The following is a 19500-nucleotide window of genomic DNA, read 5'->3' as shown; positions in this document are numbered from 1 at the left end:
GTACCAGCAAGCGGGGAGGCTTTCTGAGCCTTGTAGTTCCACAACAAAAAACAATATTCTTTTTTTACTTACATGACTATCAGCCTCCCATCCACAGCCCACGGATGGGGGGGACAGCCTCGGGCTTCACCCCTGGCCCTTGGGTGCCTGGAGGGGGGGTGACCCCTTGATTTAAGGGGTCCCCACTCCTCCAGGGAACCCCGGCCAGTGGTGACTAGTTGGGGGGGTAATGCCACGGCCGCAGGGACCTACATAAATGTGTCCCCTGGCTGTGGCATTATGTCCCTGGCTAGTGGAGCCCGGTGCTGGTTTTAAAAATACGGGGGGACCCCTACATCTTTTGTCCCCCGTATTTTTGGAACCAGGACTGGACTAAGAGCCCGATGCTGGTTGTCTAAATACGGGGAACCCCTGTCCAATTTCCCCCCAGTATTTAAACAACCAGGACCGGCTCAAAGAGCCCGAGGCTGGTTATACTTAGGAGGGGGACCTCACGCAGTTTTTTTTTACATTTTTAACCCATTCAGACCCTTCTCCATTAAGTTAATGGAAACCCTGGACAACAAAATTGCATTCATGTCCTCCTCCCGCTCCCTTCCCAGTCCCAAACACTGATTATTATTTTTTTCTATAAAAATGTACAATATATCATAAGTATGATGAGCAGGCATGCAGCGGGCATTGGCGACTTTGGACTGAGTTGCAAATTAGTGGCGGAGGGCTGGGTCAGTTGATGGTGGGCGAGTTTGTAAGCCATTAGTGGTGGCAGCGGGCATCGGCTCAGAGGCAGTGGTGGGCATTGGCTCGGTGGCGGTAGGGTTCATCGACAGGATTCGGCGGACATTATGGCTGTAGTGCCTCACCGCACGCCACTGACCTCACCGCACGCCACTGGTGTGTGGGACAGTGTGCGTGTGTGTTAATTGTGTGTGTGGGACAGTGTGAGTGTGTGTTAATTGTGTGTGTGTGGAACAGTGTCAGTGTGTGTAAATTTTTGCAGTCCAGTGTGTGTGTGGGGGAGAGGAAAGTATGAGAATGTGTGTGTGTGTGTGTGTAGTCTGAGTGGGTGTGTGTAGGATTTGGGGGTGGCCAGTCTGTGTGTGTGTAATCAGTGTGTGTGGGATGTACTAATGGCCATTTACCGAAGAGAGATATGTATTAAACCACGGGCACTGAGATGCCCTTCTCACTCACCATCCAGCTGGGTGGGCGAGCCGGGCGGGTGGAAAGCCAGCAGCAGGGGCAGCATGCCGGATATCAGCAGCCGAGGGTGGGGGCTGTAATGCACATGCGGAGCCCAAAGCCGGAGATCAGCAGCATGCTGACCGGCAATAAGCAGCTTCTGCTTCCGCGTTCAACATGCTGCTGATCTCCGGCTTTGGGCTACGCAGGGTTCGGGGGATGGGTGTCCTCTGCCGGTGTACTGCAGCTCCGGGGGTGCGGGCTCCGGAGGCTTTCAGCACTGTTGAATATCCAGCTGCCTCAAGTATGTACAGCCCGCACCCTCTGCTGCTGATATCCGGCATGCTGCTGCTGGCTGTCCCCCCGCCCGGCTCGGCCACACAGCTTTATGGTGAGAAGGGCATCTCAGTTCCTGAGGTTTAACACATATGCCTCAGAAAATGGTCTCTGCGGTAAACGATACTAATGCTTACCGTGACAGTAACAGCGGGGAGGAAGGCGCACATCGGGATCCTGCAGCATGAAACAAGAACCCCTTCGGAGCGCAGCAGGCCACACTGAAAAGGGTGCATACCCGGTGCGGTGCTCTGCATCCCGGGTGGTGCCGAAGATGTGGAGTGTCGGAGGTGGCAGAAGCGCCGCAGCTTGGGGTGAGAAACCGCTGCAGCCCTTCCGCTGCTAAACTCTGCAATTAGTCTATTAAGGGGGTGGGCTCCCCTCATCATAGTGCCCCACAGGCCATGTTAATTCTGGGGGTAGGATCCCCTAACTCTATAATGGGAATTTTGGCTCATATCATGTGCTGTAACGTGAATTTTGGCTAATACCGTGTGCTATAATGTGAATTTCGGCTCATACTATGTGGGGTAATGTGAATTTTGGCTCATTCCGTGTGCTGTAATGTGAATTTCGGCTCATACCGTGTGCTGTAATGTGAATTTCTGCTCATACCATGTGGGGAAATGTGAATTTTGGCTCATACCATGTGGAGTAATGTGAATTTTGGCTCATACCGTGTGCTATAATGTGAATTTCGGCTCATACCGTGTGCTATAATGTGAATTTTGGCTCATACCATGTGGGGTAATGTGAATTTCGGCTCATACTGTGTGCTATAATGTGAATTTCGGCTCATGCCGTGTGGGGCAATGTGAATTTCGGCTCATACTGTGTGCTATAATGTGAATTTCGGCTCATACCGTGTGCTATAATGTGAAAGGGGCACCAGTACTAGATAGTATAAGGGGTCCTACTACACTGAAGGACACGCCCCTTTTGAGTGACCACACCCCTTTTCCGGAGCGCGCGCGCCTTCGGCGCGCGCATAATTGCTATCTGCACTCTTTCATTCCACCTTCAAAAATTCAACTTCGACCACCGCACCTACATACACATACATACACACACACCCTGACATCTTTATATGCAGTGACACCGGTGGCGTCTGCACATACTTTCCTTTTGTATTTTTTTTTTTATTATCATTTTATTAATTTATTATTTTTATTAAGAAAAAAAAAATTTTTTTTTGGGGGGGGGGGGGGGGGGGGGGCGCCATTATTGATCTTGCCCTGGGCTCCAAAAACCCTAGTTACGCCTCTGCTTACAGCCCCCCAATGCATCCTCAGAATGCTCTGGTCAGCAGTGGCATAACAAGGGGGGGGGGGGGTGTAGATGCGTGTGGGGCACTTTGTCCTGGGCACCATGGCAGAGGGGGTGCAGCCAATTCTATCCGGGTGCAGTGTGTGCGGTGCCCACAGGCCTCTGAGTCCCCTGAGACCACAGTGAAGGGGGAGTAGAAGGTAGGATAGAGAGGATTTCTATGGTTTGGAGAAACATGCAATGATGGGTCACACATCTGGGATAGGGATGGCCATTGACCATCGGTGATTCAAAATCATTGATGGTCTATGACCAATGATGCATACTTTTACCATCGATGGGGGAGAACCAGATGGTTTCCCGCCATCGATGGCTAGGTCTAAACTAATATTTGTTATTCTTTTTCACAAGATGCCGTCACACAGAGCATAGCTCTGCCCCAACACCCCAAAGCCCCACTCTAGGCTGGGATTGGTCCACGGACCTTTTACAGCAGCAACAGGGTTAGCCATCGATGAGAGAAACCATCAATGGTCTCCTATAGCATAGTTAGTGACCATCGATGGTCACTCTCAGTTTCACCATCGATGGCAAACACACCGATGGCCATTCCTAATCTGGGACAGTAGTGTGGAAACAGCACTCATTGGGCTTGTACCCAGGGCAGTATAGAGCCTGGCTGGGCCCAGGTACTTTTCAGGGGGTGTGGTCTAATCACAAGAGGCATGGCCATGCACCCTAAAAAAAAAAAATACAGATTTTTTTTTTCATTCTATCCTGGCAACACTGCATCCCAGCACACAGCAGCTAGTGCTGGGCTGAGGAGGTATGTTGCAGCTGCTGCTGCCAGGTAAGGGGTTGTGGGACTTGGGCCCCCACTGGGACCATCCATCAGACCTGGGCCCGGGTAGTTAGTAGTGTACCTCCCCGCCCCTCTTGGTGCTAGTGCTTGTACCTACTAAATGGACATACAGCTGGGCAAAATGTATACAGGAGAACAAAAGGTGCACTGGTGACAGGAAGAGAAGGACTAACATGAGGACTTAAATTTTACAAGATATAATATAATATAATGAATCTAATTTACAAAGCACAAAACAGCTGAGAAGATGTGGATAATTCTGTTTGTAAGTGCCTAGCTTTCCACCACAGCACATGGGTTGTAAACAAGATGGTGGCATTTGTGAAGTAGATGAATTTGCACCTTGTGATGCCAGTAGGAGTTCATCTTAGTTCTCTGCAAATATCGAGTAAGCGCATTGTTGTATTTAGTTTATCACAGTGCCTTCAGCTCATTATATAAATAAGGTTTACTGTGATTATGCAACAAATAGTGACTAAATGAAGCATGTAAGGTGAAATTAAACCCAAATGCAAGTCCCCAACATTGTTACCAAAATATCTGAGTGAAGCTTGGCCACAGCATTTCATGTACAACAGGACATACCACCAGACTTATCCTTCACATGACCTGACACCATTTCTTTTAATAATATACCATATCTAGTAATTGCATGCCAGCCACCATAAAGTAAAACAAAGGTGATTGCTCTTCAAGTGCTGCATTTGGCTCTCTGGCAATCACATGCCCGTCAACTGTAACTAAACAAAACAGCCTGTGTAACGGATACTTGTATGTATCACACTCTTCCAACAGTTGTCCTAAGTCAGAAATATACTTTACTGCCAAATTCAAAGGAAAAGAGAACATTGAGAAGTTTTGCCATAATTCTTAAAATGACCCAATAGGTGGCGATGTAGTTCCAGCCCTACAAGCCTTCATTCTAAACTAGTGTCACAAGAACAGGTCACAGTGAAATCAGTGTGTTAAATAAATAATGCTTTATTTAACAGGGACCTCAATCACGGTACTCTCATAAACAATGCCTTCAATAACAGATTAGTGGGGAGCTGCAGCTATTGGTTTCATTGCTGAGAACTATAATGTATTGATTTATCTGTCTCATTTATTTCACTGCAGCTGCTTCACTATCTTCTCTCTGTACTTTGCAGCCACCTCTTAGTTTAGGCTGGCTACACATCAGAACCATGTGTTCCCGTCTGATTTGCCTGCTGACGGGCCAACATATCGTATTGGCGGTAGAGCTGCTGAGAGTAATCATCATTATAGTGTACCGGGATCCGGTCTGAAGGTCGACACTTTCTAGGTCGACAATGTTTAGGTCGACCGCTATAGGTCGACAGTCACTAGGTTGACATGGATGGAAGGTCGACAGAGTTTCTAGGTCGACATGTGCTAAGTCGACAGGTCAAATGGTCGACATGGGTTTTTCACATTTTTTATTTTTTATTTTTTCATACTTAACGATCCACGTGGACTACGATTGGAACGGTAATCTGCCCTTGGCGAGCCATGCGAGGGGACACGGTGCACTAATTGGGGTTCCCGGTCACTTTACGAAGAAAACGACACAAACCCCCCTAAAAAAAAAACTCATGTCGACCTTTTGACCTGTCGACTTAGCACATGTTGACCTATAAACCCTGTCGACCTTCCATCCATGTCAACCTAGTGACTGTCGACCTATAGTGGTCGACTTAAATATTGTCGACCTAGATACTGTCAATTTGATGAGCCACACCCAGTGTACCGTTGCTCCAGCCCTACAGCGCCTGCTAAAGATATTCCTCCTAAATGCCGTATGAATGCATTCATCTTTAATTCCATCACAGTTATGCTGGGTACACACTAGTCAAATTGTGAATTATGTGCCCTATTCCGACAGATCAGAACGACACATAGTTCAAATTATCAAGTATGTACGCGCTATTTCGCTGACAATGCACGCTCCCACACGTCGTCAGTGACATCCTCCATCGGCCCTGCATGGTGAATGCAGCATGGCCCTGGTCGTCTGGCATCGTCAAGTTTGTATGCACTTGCTGATGTCGTGTTCCGCCGCCCGGTACACCCATCATGTAATGTGTACCCAGCTTGAAAGTAACATTATGTTAATGTCATTGGCCTTCCTTGCCCCTGCCATCACAAGCCAACCATAGTCAAAAGTATATACAAATGTTTTGGTATACATTCTTGGTGCTTATGTGCAGTGTGGAAATAAATACATATCTTACAGATGTATGCCCAACTCTAAATGAGCCCCTTGTCTTTCATTTAAAAGTTCTGCCAGTGGGCACTCATCATCCCAGTCATCCTGAATATATATCAGCTTCAGATGGGCATGTGAGGATGGCTTCTCTTGGCTTTCATTCGCCTGGGGCTGATGGGAAAGCAGTAGCAGAGGCATTCCAGGGATCTCTCTGCTGGAAAGTGACTGTGACTGCTGCTCTGTGCATAGTCAGTTACACCAGGTATGTGTCAAGGAGGGCACACTGCTGCACCCACGTACATAGGGGTTACGCTAAGATAGCCTGTGTGCTCTGTCAGATGTGCAACATGGCGCAGCTAAATGCAAGCTACTCCGTTTTGTCAGCCATTTTGTACTAAAAAAAATAATGATCTTAGTGTACATTAATAGTGTAGCCCCCACCATTTATGCTTATGTCAGCAATGAGGGGTCATTGCAGCTGCCACAGGTATGAAGGGTGTGATTGCCATGGTAACCCAGGAGGAGCAGCGAGACCCGCAGGGTGCCAGTTGGTCTGAGGTAACTGACTGGACAGTAATCCCCTGCTCCTCCCTCCTACATCTACTAGTCAGTGGGAGGGAGGGAGAGAGGGGGGGGCAGAGGGGGGAGAGAGAGAGAGGACAGTGGAAGTGAGGTGGTTGCCAAGGAGTGCAGAGGCAAATGCTGGGGAAGTCTCAGCTGTGACAGCATAGGGTGAGGAGGCGCTTCTGGGGTGACAAGTGAAAGGCAGGGCCAGGCGGATCCAATGAAACATGAAGCACACCTGTGTTCCTGCATCATACTTGCCGACCTTTGTGTGTGTGTGTGTGGGGGGGGGATTGGTAGGAGAGAATAGGTCTTTCAAGTATAGTGTCTATCTATCTGCCTTTTTGTCTGGCTCTCTATACTGGTATATTGGACCTATCAATACATAACTGGGCACTTCATCCTTCCAGGGCTTGTGCTACCATTACGCAGCTTTAGACAGTGGGTGCTGGCACCTAAGGGGGCAGCACTGAGACTCCTACCACAGTAATAAGTATTTCTCTGAAAGAGACATCCTTATCTTACTTAATACTTGCGGCGGCCATTGTTTACATAAGCCACGTTCCCCCACATTTACCTACTGTATTGCTGAGACTACAGATATGTCACAAACTAACATGTCTGGTGCAACGCAGCGAGCAGCAGCAGTGCCAGACGCATGCCCCCCTTCCCTCTCTGCATGGTGGCTCCTCCGTCCCCTGGGACCAGAGCATTAGGGTTAGAGGTTGGTGATACCGCCAGAAGTGCCTCAGGATCCTGTGGAAGTCATCATGACATCATCATCGCACCCTCAAGATACTGGGCTTGATTCAATTCAGCGGGGATTACATAGCACCGGGAATTATCTCCCGGTGCTTTTCAATTCAGCTCGATGTGACGCCCGACAAGAGAATTTCTTCTCGCACCCCTGGAGGGGTGTGAGCAGAAATCCGGCAAAAGTGCTGGCACAATGCTGTTTTCTGCCTTTAGCGCAGTGGAAACAGCATCATGTCTGCACTTTAGTCGGCGAATGCCGGTTCTCACGACAAAACACCCAGATTAGTCTGCAAGAACCGTCCTTCCCTGACAGAACAGTGGGCTGAATTGAATTAGCTCCCGGTGCTATTCAATCCACGGAGAATTTAATCGAGCCCACTGGGAGCTAACAGACCACGTAAATCACCATTAGACCACCAGAAATCTTATGTTTACATTCTAATCATGGTCAGTGTCAACATTACAACCACGTTGACACTGTCATGTTGATATTATGGATGTCAATAAAATATACCACACCCGGTTTAGACCAATGCAATTTTATCTATTCTGCTGTCAAAGCCAACCTGGCAGTGTGATAGTGTAATTGATATGGTTATATAGGGGAACTGCGTGTGACACTGCTGTACATGAAGTCTAGAGTTTGTAGCTGTATGACGTATGCTATTTACAGTATTTGGCGATTTGTTACAAAAAGTCTGGTGAGGCACATGATGACCCTCCTGCAGCCTGACCCCTTCTACCAGGCACAGAAAGCTCTCATGCCAAACATCCCACTTTACTGTAGTTACCTTGTGATGAAGGCAATGCATCACAACTGACCCATTCACAAGGCAATGTGTGAGAACACACACATGTCTGTGTTTTGGTGAATTGTCATGCAATCCACTGTGAATACAATACTTGCTCTATGTGTATTGTTTTCTCTTTGAATAGATGTAAATTCAACTTAGGTGAAACATATTACTAACCTATTTGTGAATGAAACCTCAGGAAGTGACAAGTGTTCTCCATACTCAGATGTCTGACCATATGGTATAACGACAATAATTTTCCCTTACTCAATTAGGATCTCATTCAGAGCTGGATGCAAATGTAAAATGCCACCAAAGCAAAACAAATGCAGGCGGTTTAGTGCCATTTTCTTGACCGGATAACACGCAGCCGCCACAAAAACGCAGCCGACCTGACTCTGTTTTCCCTGCACCGCCACCGCAACCGTCAGCTGAACCCCCTCGAACACCTCTGCCTGACAATCAGGCAGAGGTGTTCGCACTCACTGCGGCCTGAATGCATTCGGTGGCCGCGCATGCTCAGGACAGTGCCTGCTATTCAGAATAGCACAGAAGTATAGCTACACTCCTGTGACACCCCAACCACACAGAGGTCTTGCATGCGTTTGCATGAACGCTGCCCAGTTGCCTCCCAGTAACCATACCTCCCAACATTTATTATATAGAAAGAGGGACCTTTATCCACCCAATAAGGGGGAATGGCCTCGATAAAAGGGAGCGTGGCTTCACAGCAATGCCGCTACTGCTTGCCACGCCTCCCGTTTTCATCACTGAAGGGACAAGCCCAGCGCTCTGTGAGCTGCTGGCATGCCCTCTCTCCCCTGAGCGTCTATTCACCGCTGAGCAGAGCAGCGAGTGACAGAGCCTCCCAACTGCCCCCCAGCCCCCCCCCCCCTCCCCACCGCGGGACACTGATGCCCACGGGTGGAACAGCAGGACAGTCCAAAAAAAAACGTGACTGTCCACGCGAAAATCGGGACAGATGGGAGGTATGCAGTAATGCCAATTTCTCTGACGTCCTAGTGGATGCTGGGAACTCCGTAAGGACCATGGGGATAGACGGGCTCCGCAGGAGACTGGGCACTCTAAAAGAAAGATTAGGTACTATCTGGTGTGCACTGGCTCCTCCCACCATGACCCTCCTCCAGACCTCAGTTAGATTTCTGTGCCCGGCCGAGCTGGATGCACACTAGGGGCTCTCCTGAGCTCCTAGAAAGAAAGTTTATTTTAGTTTTTTTATTTTACAGTGAGACCTGCTGGCAACAGGCTCACTGCATCGAGGGACTAAGGGGAGAAGAAGCGAACCTACCTGCTTGCAGCTAGCTTGGGCTTCTTAGGCTACTGGACACCATTAGCTCCAGAGGGATCGACCGCATGGAACTGGCCTTGGTGTTCGTTCCCGGAGCCGCGCCGCCGTCCCCCTTACAGAGCCAGAAGCAAGAAGAGGTCCGGAAAATCGGCGGCAGAAGACATCAGTCTTCACCAAGGTAGCGCACAGCACTGCAGCTGTGCGCCATTGCTCCTCATGCACACTTCACACTCCGGTCACTGAGGGTGCAGGGCGCTGGGGGGGGCGCCCTGAGGGCAATATATGACACCTTGGCTGGCAAATCTACATCATATATAGTCCTAGAGGCTCTATAGATGTAAAATTACCCCTGCCAGTATTCCAGAAAAAGCGGGAGAAAGTCAGTTGAAAAAGGGGCGGGGCTTCTCCCTCAGCACACTGGCGCCATTTTCTCTCCACAGTGCAGCTGGAAGACAGCTCCCCAGGCTCTCCCCTGTAGTTTTCAGGCTCAAAGGGTTAAAAAGAGAGGGTGGGCACAAAATTTAGGCGCAATATTGTATATACAAGCAGCTATTGGGAAAAATTCACTCAATATAGTGTTAATCCCAAAATTATATAGCGCTCTGGTGTGTGCTGGCATACTCTCTCTCTGTCTCCCCAAAGGGCTGTGTGGGGTCCTGTCCTCAGTTAGATCATTCCCTGTGTGTGTGTGCGGTGTGTCGGTACGGCTGTGTCGACACGTTTGATGAGGAGGCTTATGTGATGGCAGAGCAGATGCCGATAAATGTGATGTCGCCCCCTGTGGGGCCGACACCAGAGTGGATGGATAGGTGGAAGGTATAAATAAAAGGCTGGATGACGTAACAGCTATGGGACAGCCGGCTTCTCAGCCCGCGCCTGCCCAGGCGTCTCAAAGGCCATCAGGGGCTCAAAAACGCCCGCTCCCTCAGATGGCAGACACAGATGTCGACACGGAGTCTGACTCCAGTGTCGACGAGGTTGAGAACATATACACAATCCACTAGGAACATCCATTACATGATCCCAGCAATAAAAAATGTGTTACACATTTCTGACATTAACCCAAGTACCACTAAAAAATGGTTTTATGTTTGGGGAGAAAAAGCAGGCAGTGTTTTGTTCCCCCATCAAATGAGTGAATGAAGTGTGAAAAAGCGTGGGTTCCCCCGATAAGAAACTGGTAATTTCTAAAAAGTTACTGATGGCGTACCCTTTCCCGCCAGAGGATAAGTTACGCTGGGAGATATCCCCCTAGGGTGGATAAGGCGCTCACACGTTTGTCAAAAAAGGTGGCACTGCCGTCTTAGGTTACGGCCACTTTGAAGGTACCTGCTGATAAAAAGCAGGAGGCTATCCTGAAGTCTGTATTTACACACTCAGGTACTAGACTGAGACCTGCAGATAGTGCTGCTGTAGCGTGGTCTGTGACCCTGTCAAACAGGGATACTATTTTGCGAACATAAGAGCATATTAAAGACGTCGTCTTATATATGAGGGATGCACAGAGGAATATTTTGCCAGCTGGCATCCAGAATTAATGCAATGTCCATTCTGTCAGGAGGGTATTAGAGACCCGACACTGGACAGGTGATGCTGACTTTAAAAGGCACATAGAGCCTTATAAGGGTGAGGAATTGTTTGGGGATGGTCTCTGGGACCTCGTATCCACAGCAACAGCTGGGAAGAAAATTTTTTACCTCAGGTTTCCTCACAGCCTAAGAAAGCACTGTATTATCAGGTACAGTCCTTTCGGCTTCAGAAAAGCAAGCGGGTCAAAGGCGCTTCCTTTCTGCACAGAGATGAGGGAAGAGGGAAAAAGCTGCACCAGTCAGCCAGTTCCCAGAATCAAAATTCTTCCCCCGCTTCCTCTGAGTCCACCGCATGACGCGGGGGCTCCACAGGCGCAGCCAGGTACGGTGGGGGGCCGCCTCAAAAATTTCAGCGATCAGTGGGCTCGCTCACAGGTGGATCCCTGGATCCTTCAAGTAGTATCTCAGGGGTACAAGCTGGAATTCGAGGCGTCTCCCCCCCGCCGTTTCCTCAAATCTGCCTTGCCGACAACTCCCTCAGGCAGGGAGGCTGTGCTAGAGGCAATTCACAAGCTGTATTCCCAGCAGGTGATAGTCAAGGTGCCCCTACTTCAACAAGGACGGGGTTACTATTCCACACTGTTTGTGGTACCGAAACCGGACGGTTCGGTGAGACCCATTTTAAATTTGAAATCCTTGAACACATACATAAAAAAATTCAAGTTCAAGATGGAATCGCTCAGGGCGGTTATTGCAAGCCCGGAGGAGGGGGATTACATGGTATCCCTGGACATCAAGGATGCTTACCTACATGTCCCCATTTACCATCCTCACCAGGAGTACCTCAGATTTGTGGTACAGGATTGCCATTACCAATTCCAAACACTGCCGTTTGGACTGTCCACGGCACCGAGGGTCTTTACCAAGGTAATGGCAGAAATGATGATACTCCTTCGAAAAAAGGGAGTTTTAATTATCCCGTACTTGGACGATCTCCTTATAAAGGCGAGGTCCAAGGAGCAGTTGTTGGTCGGAGTAGCACTATCTCGGGAAGTGCTACAACAGCACGGATGGATTCTATACATTCCAAAGTCACAGCTGGTTCCTACCACACGCCTACTGTTCCTGGAGATGGTTCTGGACACAGAACAGAAAAAAGTGTTTCTCCCGCAGGAGAAAGCCAAGGAGCGGTCATCTCTAGTCAGAGACCTCCTGAAACCAAAACAGGTATCGGTGCATCACTGCACACGAGTCCTAGGAAAAATGGTAGCTTCTTACGAAGCAAAATTCCATTCGGCAGGTTCCATGCAAGAACCTTTCAGTGCGACCTCTTGGACAAGTGTCGGGATCGCATCTTCAGATGCATCGGCTGATAACCCTGTCTCCAAGGACCAGGGTATCTCTACTGTGGTGGCTGCAGAGTGCTCATCTTCAAGAGGGCCGCAGATTCGGCATACAGGACTGGGTCCTGGTAACCACGGATGCCAGCCTTCGAGGCTGGGGGGCAGTCACACAGGGAAGAAATTTCCAAGGACTTTGGTCAAGTCAGGAGTCGTCCCTACACATAAATATTCTGGAACTGAGGGCCATTTACAATGCCCTAAGTCTGGCAAGGCCTCTGCTTCAAAACCAGCCGGTACTGATCCAATCAGACAACATCACGGCAGTCGCCCATGTAAACCGACAGGGCGGCACAAGAAGCAGGATGGCGATGGCAGAAGCCACAAGGATTCCCCGATGGGCGGAAAATCACGTCTTAGCACTGTCAGCAGTGTTCATTCCGGGAGTGGACAACTGGGAAGCAGACTTCCTCAGCAGACACGACCTACACCCGGGAGAGTGGGGACTTCATCCAGAAGTCTTCCAACTGTTGGTAAACCGTTGGGAAAGGCCACAGGTGGACATGATGGCGTCCCGCCTAAACAAAAAACTAGATATTGCGCCAGGTCAAGGGACCCTCAGGCAATAGCTGTGGACGCTCTAGTGACACCGTGGGTGTACCAGTCGGTTTATGTATTCCCTCCTCTGCCTCTCATACCAAAGGTACTGAGAATAATAAGAAAACGAGGAGTAAGAACGATACTCGTGGTTCCGGATGGGCCAAGAAGAGCTTGGTACCCAGAACTTTAAGAAATGATATCAGAGGACCCATGGCCTCTACCGCTCAGACAGGATCTGCTACAGCAGGGGCCCTGTCTGTTCCAAGACTTACCGTGGCTGCGTTTGACGGCATGGCGGTTGAATTCCGGATCCTAAAGGAAAAGGGCATTCCGGAAGAAGTCATTCCTACGCTGATAAAAGCCAGGAAAGAAGTAACCGCAAACCATTATCACCGTATTTGGCGAAAATATGTTGCGTGGTGTGAGGCCAAGAAGGCCCCAACAGAGGAATTTCAGATGGGTCGTTTTCTGCACTTCCTACAGTCAGGGGTGACTATGGGCCTAAAATTGGGTTCCATTAAGGTCCAGATTTCGGCTCTATCGATTTTCTTCCAGAAAGAACTGGCTTCACTGCCTGGAGTTCAGACATTTGTAAAGGGAGTGCTACATATTCAGCCCCCTTTTGTGCCTCCTGTGGCACCTTGGGATCTCAACGTGGTGTTGAGTTTCTTAAAATCACATTGGTTTGAGCCACTTAAAACTGTGGATTTGAAATATCTCACGTGGAAAGTGGTCATGTTATTGGCCTTGGCTTCGGCCAGGCGTGTGTCAGAATTGGCGGCTTTGTCATGTAAAAGCCCTTATCTGATTTTCCATATGGATAGGGCAGAATTGAGGACTCGTCCCCAGTTTCTCCCTAAGGTGGTATCAGCTTTTCACTTGAACCAACCTATTGTAGTGCCTGCGGCTACTAGGGACTTGGAAGATTCCAAGTTACTGGACGTAGTCAGGGCCTTAAAAATTTATATTTCCAGGACGGCTGGAGTCAGGAAAACTGACTCGCTTTTTATCCTGTAGGCACCCAACAAAATAGGTGCTCCTGCTTCTAAGCAGACTATTGCGCGCTGAATTTGTAGCACAATTCAGCTGAAGCATTCTGCGGCTGGATTGCCGCATCCTAAATCAGTAAAAGCCCATTCCACGAGGAAAGTGGGCTCATCTTGGGCGGCTGCCCGAGGGGTCTCGGCTTTACAATTTTGCCGAGCTGCAACTTGGTCAGGGGCAAACACGTTTGCTAAATTCTACAAAATTGATACCCTGGTTGAGGAGGACCTTGAGTTCTCTCATTCGGTGCTGCAGAGTCATCCGCACTCTCCCGCCCGTTTGGGAGCTTTGGTATAATCCCCATGGTCCTTACGGAGTTCCCAGCATCCACTAGGACGTCAGAGAAAATAAGATTTTACTCACCGGTAAATCTATTTCTCGTAGTCCGTAGTGGATGCTGGGCGCCCATCCCAAGTGCGGATTGTCTGCAATACTTGTATGTAGTTATTGCCTAACTAAGGGTTATTGTTGAGCCATCTGTTGAGAGGCTCAGTTATATTTCATACTGTTAACTGGGTGTAGTATCACGAGTTATACGGTGTGATTGGTGTGGCTGGTATGAGTCTTACCCGGGATTCAAAATCCTTCCTTATTGTGTCAGCTCTTCCGGGCACAGTATCCTAACTGAGGTCTGGAGGAGGGTCATGGTGGGAGGAGCCAGTGCACACCAGATAGTACCTAATCTTTCTTTTAGAGTGCCCAGTCTCCTGCGGAGCCCGTCTATCCCCATGGTCCTTACGGAGTTCCCAGCATCCACTACGGACTACGAGAAATAGATTTACCGGTGAGTAAAATCTTATTTTATCTCAAACAGAGATCCCGCCAAGACCATCCAATCCAAATCGCTTGGAGGCTGTGGGGGATATTCAATTGTTTGAAAAGTCAGTTAGGTGTCTGTTTTTTCCTATCTAAAGGTGGGTACACACTGGAAGGTATATCTGCCAATCAATATGGACGGATCGGGCAGTGTGTTGAGCATACACACTGGCCGATCCGTCGGGGACTGACGTCATGAACTGGGCGGGCGTGTACACACGCCCGCCCAGTTCAGCTGTCAATCACCGCCGGCCACCGCAGCATGTGTATGGGCGGTCGGCCGACCGCCCGTACACACACAGCGACGCACCAATATATCGGTAGATATATTGGCCGTCGGCTGTGCTGCGGGGCCGACGCGATACGTCTGTGAACGACTGAGTTCACAGACGTATCGGCCGTACACACTGGCCGACAGACCCGCGATATATCGGCCGTTCAAGAGAATGGCTGATATAGTGGCCAGTGTGTACGGGCCTTAATAGACAGGAACAACAGACACCCAACCGACTTTTCAAACATTTGAAATCCCCCCAGTAAATTTCTAATCGAGCAAGACACAAATAATGAACATATGAGCTACCTTCCCCTTCCCAGAGTAAGAGACATACTGCATAACTGGGTGGGTGTGGCTTAGGCGCAGTTGACAAATCAGACATGGGCTGTGGCCATCAGTCATCATAAGCTTACAACTTGCACAAGACTTGAAGTCAGTGGCATATCTATAATGGATGCAGGATGTGTGGTGCACATGGGCCCTTAGGTCCAGGGGGCCACACACTCCATGCACTCATTTTTAATACTTACCTCTCAAGAGCCTATTCATCAGCACCGCTGGCCATAGAGGAAGGGGGCATGAATGGAGGCTGCACATGGGCCCCCTCCACTCTTTGAGTATCTGCAAGTCATGTCCTTTGAAACAGGTGGATCTGCGTGCTCCAGGTGACCATTTTAGGTGCATTTTGCATGTGAAATTGCTGCATCATTGTGTATGCTAACTACTGATAGGCCGAAGTTCTGTCTGCCCACCAAAGACATGACCATGGCAAACTTACAGTATATGTAAACTGCCCAGTTACATCCAGTTAGATAAGTGTTGTTCAGGGTGACTCCTGTGCTGCTCTGAGTAGCCCCACGGATCCACCCTTTCAGACCGCCATCTGTGAACACGGTTTATGGGCACATGACATACCCTCCAACTGTACCTTTTTAATAGGTACAGTACCTTTTTTTTATGGTCTGTACCTATTTTTGGCTCTCCAAACTTCCATTGAAAGTATAGGAAAAGGGGCGTGACCACGCCCCCGTTTACCCGTGGCCACGCCCCTTTTCTACTTTGTACCGATTTTTGTGTGTAAAATGTTGGAGGGTATGACATGAGCGTGCATAACACGTGTTAAGGTGCGGTCTGAAAGGTGCAAGATATTACATACCGGGTCGAGGGACCCGGTATTTCAACCCTGGTCGTGAGCAGGGATGAACACGTCTTCAACTCGGCTCACTGTGCGGTGTGACCAGGAGCCAGGTCGATGCGACCCGTTTCCCGTTTACTTTCTGTGTACGGGCGGGGGTTGATCATGTAATCTCCAAGCGCAGCCCCCGCCGCGTTACCACTGACGTACCCAACCCGGCAATATGCCGGGTTGCAGTCAGCGGTAGCGAGGGGCCTGAGGCGTGCGCCGTGTGCAACCATCTTAGGCGATCTGAAAGGGGTATAAAGGCAGCCTCGGACACATGTGCAGTGCGGAGACTAGACCAAGTTGCTTGTAACTTTAAATCAGGCCTATAACATGTATGCATGTACAGTAATACTAGAAAATACAGCTTCCTGGGAGTTCCACATCAGAAAGCCACATCTTGCAAAGCCATGTCTAGTAAGCTGGTATTTGTAGCGCTACAACATTTGCAAAGCCACAAGTTTCTTCATCGTGGCAGTCTGGGAATGCTAGTACTTGTAGTTCTACAACAGCTGTACAGCCATAAGTCGGGTAGACTGCGGCACATAAATGTATTTCCTCTGCAACCACATCTGGGTGTAATACAAACAGCAGTCATGTGACCGGGAATGCTTGCTCACCGGATGGAACATCTTGTATCTGCCGGAATGTAACCTGGATGTAACCTTACAGCACTACAAGGGTTAAGGATAGTTTTATGATAATGATCTCCATCTCAGCAGTTGTAATCAGGCTTACTACAATAGTGTTGCACTGTGTCAGAGATGAGTATCACCAGAAAAACACATTACACAGCAGAAGTGAGGCTGTACTCAGCCAGTGGGGGAAGTGGAAAGTGCTGGGTCTGCAGAGAAGAAGGGGAGAAGTTGGAGAGGAAGAGGGAGATATTAGGGAGGAAGCCCAGGAAGGCGGTGAGCGATAACTAGGAGATCCCTAATGAAGACTAGAAAGTGAGGAGAGAAGTCACTGGGAGAGAGGAAGTAAAGTAGAGAAAGGGATTAAGACACAGATCTGGCAGTAAGAGGTGAGCTGAGCCTTGTGCCAATGTTTTGTGTATGTGCACATGCACCCGCCCCTCTCTGGTCCCTCAGACCTTCCTATCCCAACTCAGTTCATTCAAGAAATGTGAGGAGGTGACAGAGAGCTGGAGACAACTGAGTACAACCTCCCTACACTTCACTTTTCTGATGTACTGGGTACAGGCACAGAGGAGACGGTAGCTGAAGGTAAGGGGCACACACACACACACACACACACACACACACACACACACACACACACACACACACACACACACACACACACACACACACACACACACACACACACACACACACACACACACACACACTATATAGTATCTACCACAGTATAGTATACTACACACCGAACACACGGTCACTGACTACGGCACACATATCCAACACAGAGGCAGACACTACAGCGCACATCTAACAGACATACACAATAGCATACACCTAAAGCAGACACACACTACAGCACAAGCACACATAAATTACACAAAGATACACAGTACAGCACAAACCAAACACACAGACACTCACTACAGCACTCACCTAACAGACACGCACAACAGTAAACATCTAACTCACAGTCACACACTACAGCACACATCTAATACGCAGATACACACTACAGCGCACACCTACCACACAGACACACACATATATAACACTGTAGTAGACACCTAACGCACGCACGCACGCACGCACACACACTAACTGCAGCAAACATATGTAATACACACATTGCGCCACACACCCAAGACACAGAAACACACTACATGACATATATACCTAAGCAAACACACACACACACACACACACACACACACACACACACACACACACACCTAACACAGTATAGTATACTACACACCAAACAGAGACACTGGCTACAGCACACATATCTAACACACAGAGACACACTACAGCGCACATGTAACCCAGACACACACTACAGTGTATATTTAACACAGATAAACGCGACAGTGCACATCTAACACAGACACACACTACAGCACATATATAACACTGACACACTACAACATACACTTAATACACAGACACACTACAGCACACACATAACTCACAGACACACACAATAGCATACACCTAACACAAGCACACATATATTGCCCAAAGATACACCGTATAGCACAGCCTAAATGCACCGACACACACTACAGCACTCACCTAACACACAGACACACATTAGCATACACCAAATACATTTGGCGTCACTAAACTTATAGTAGTTATGCCATTTATAAAGTGTACATCATTTATTTGTCACTATTTGGACCCTAATGACATTCATTGTTTGATATTTTCTTTATAGCAGCCTCTCATCAGAGGCATAATTACATTATAACTGGCACCGTGTGTACCAGGCCACCCTGCATGAAACATGTATGTGTCCTCTTCTGAACTTCTGAGGTTTGTAGAACTTGTTTCCTGAGAGCTGGTTGTTCCATATTAGTAGCATGATGCCTCTACCAGTAATAATAATGTACCACAGATAATACACAGGCAGGGGGCTCTGCAGCTGGAATTCAACCATTGAAAAAAATATTAGCTGAGAAGTTGGCAATATTAATAATAATAACAACAACAACATTAATAATAATAATAATAATAATAATTATTATTATTATTATTATTATTACAGTATTAATAATAATAATTTATAAAAAATCTACCACAGCAGCAGTTGTCGGCAAACAGAGACATCTGTTTTTAAGCTATTTTAGGACTATATAGTTAGAGACTGTAAGCATAACTACTGTATGTGTTTGCTGTATTTTTACGTTTGCAGTGATATATTGTTATTATGCTATACGCAGCTGAAAGATGTAATTGTATCATCATCAGGTAAAGTGGCGACGGCTTTTGTAGGACAATGCTGGTGTGATCATTGTTGGGAATATGGATACACAACCTGGGAGGTGGATATTAGTAAATATTATTAATGCCTGGATTATGGCTAAATCTACGTTTACACAAAAATATTGCAGCGTTTCTTATTTATTACATAATGCGGCGTTTAGCCTTTTTCTGAAATGAGATGAAGCGAAGCATACCTACTAAATAATGAGCCAATGCTTACAACATGTTTTAGCACAGGGAAATACTGAAAAGGTGTCCTGCTTGTAATGTATCGTACAGTATGTACTATGTACTAGATTGAGCAAGTGTGATTTATTGTCGTTGATTACTCTGTGCTGTTTGGGATTATTATATAGTAGCACCATTGTGGTACAGTTTGGAATCTGTGCCCCACAGCAGCTGAGAGGTATGTGTATATCACATAGGCCTGTACAGAGTCACTATCAGGCGGATTGTTTGCGGAATACAGTATTTAGTTGAGGTGATTTAATGCCATCACACTTGAAACAAAAAAGGCTGGCACTCTA

At 48.0% G+C, this 19500-nt stretch overlaps 1 protein-coding gene across 9 annotated transcripts in view; it reads left to right on the top strand.

The window, feature by feature from the left end:
* The window catches only part of LOC135005292 (phosphatidylinositol 3,4,5-trisphosphate 3-phosphatase TPTE2-like), a 295357-nt gene that overhangs the window by 145324 nt on the left and 130533 nt on the right, over positions 1-19500 (top strand). Inside the window, exons 1-2 of one of the 9 annotated variants that reach the window (XM_063951923.1) lie at positions 17121-17290; positions 18426-18523. The exons of 1 other annotated variant lie outside the window; for it this stretch is intronic. Coding sequence is in view for 2 of the 8 variants with exons in the window: in XM_063951919.1 (XP_063807989.1) it covers positions 1703-1832 (130 nt within the window). In the remaining 6 variants the exon portion in view is untranslated. Of the gene's footprint in view, positions 1-1663; positions 1833-3569; positions 3635-6025; positions 6118-6338; positions 6414-6478; positions 6588-16831; positions 17089-17120; positions 17291-18425; positions 18524-19500 lie in introns of those variants that run through there. 7 more of the 9 variants (XM_063951919.1, XM_063951920.1, XM_063951926.1 and 4 more) reach the window with 7 other exon arrangements.

Source organism: Pseudophryne corroboree, chromosome 2, assembly GCF_028390025.1.
Source record: "Pseudophryne corroboree isolate aPseCor3 chromosome 2, aPseCor3.hap2, whole genome shotgun sequence".
NCBI classification, from domain to species: domain Eukaryota; kingdom Metazoa; phylum Chordata; class Amphibia; order Anura; family Myobatrachidae; genus Pseudophryne; species Pseudophryne corroboree.
Note: the sequence above shows the minus strand (reverse complement) of the source record. Positions and strands in the feature narration are given on the sequence as shown.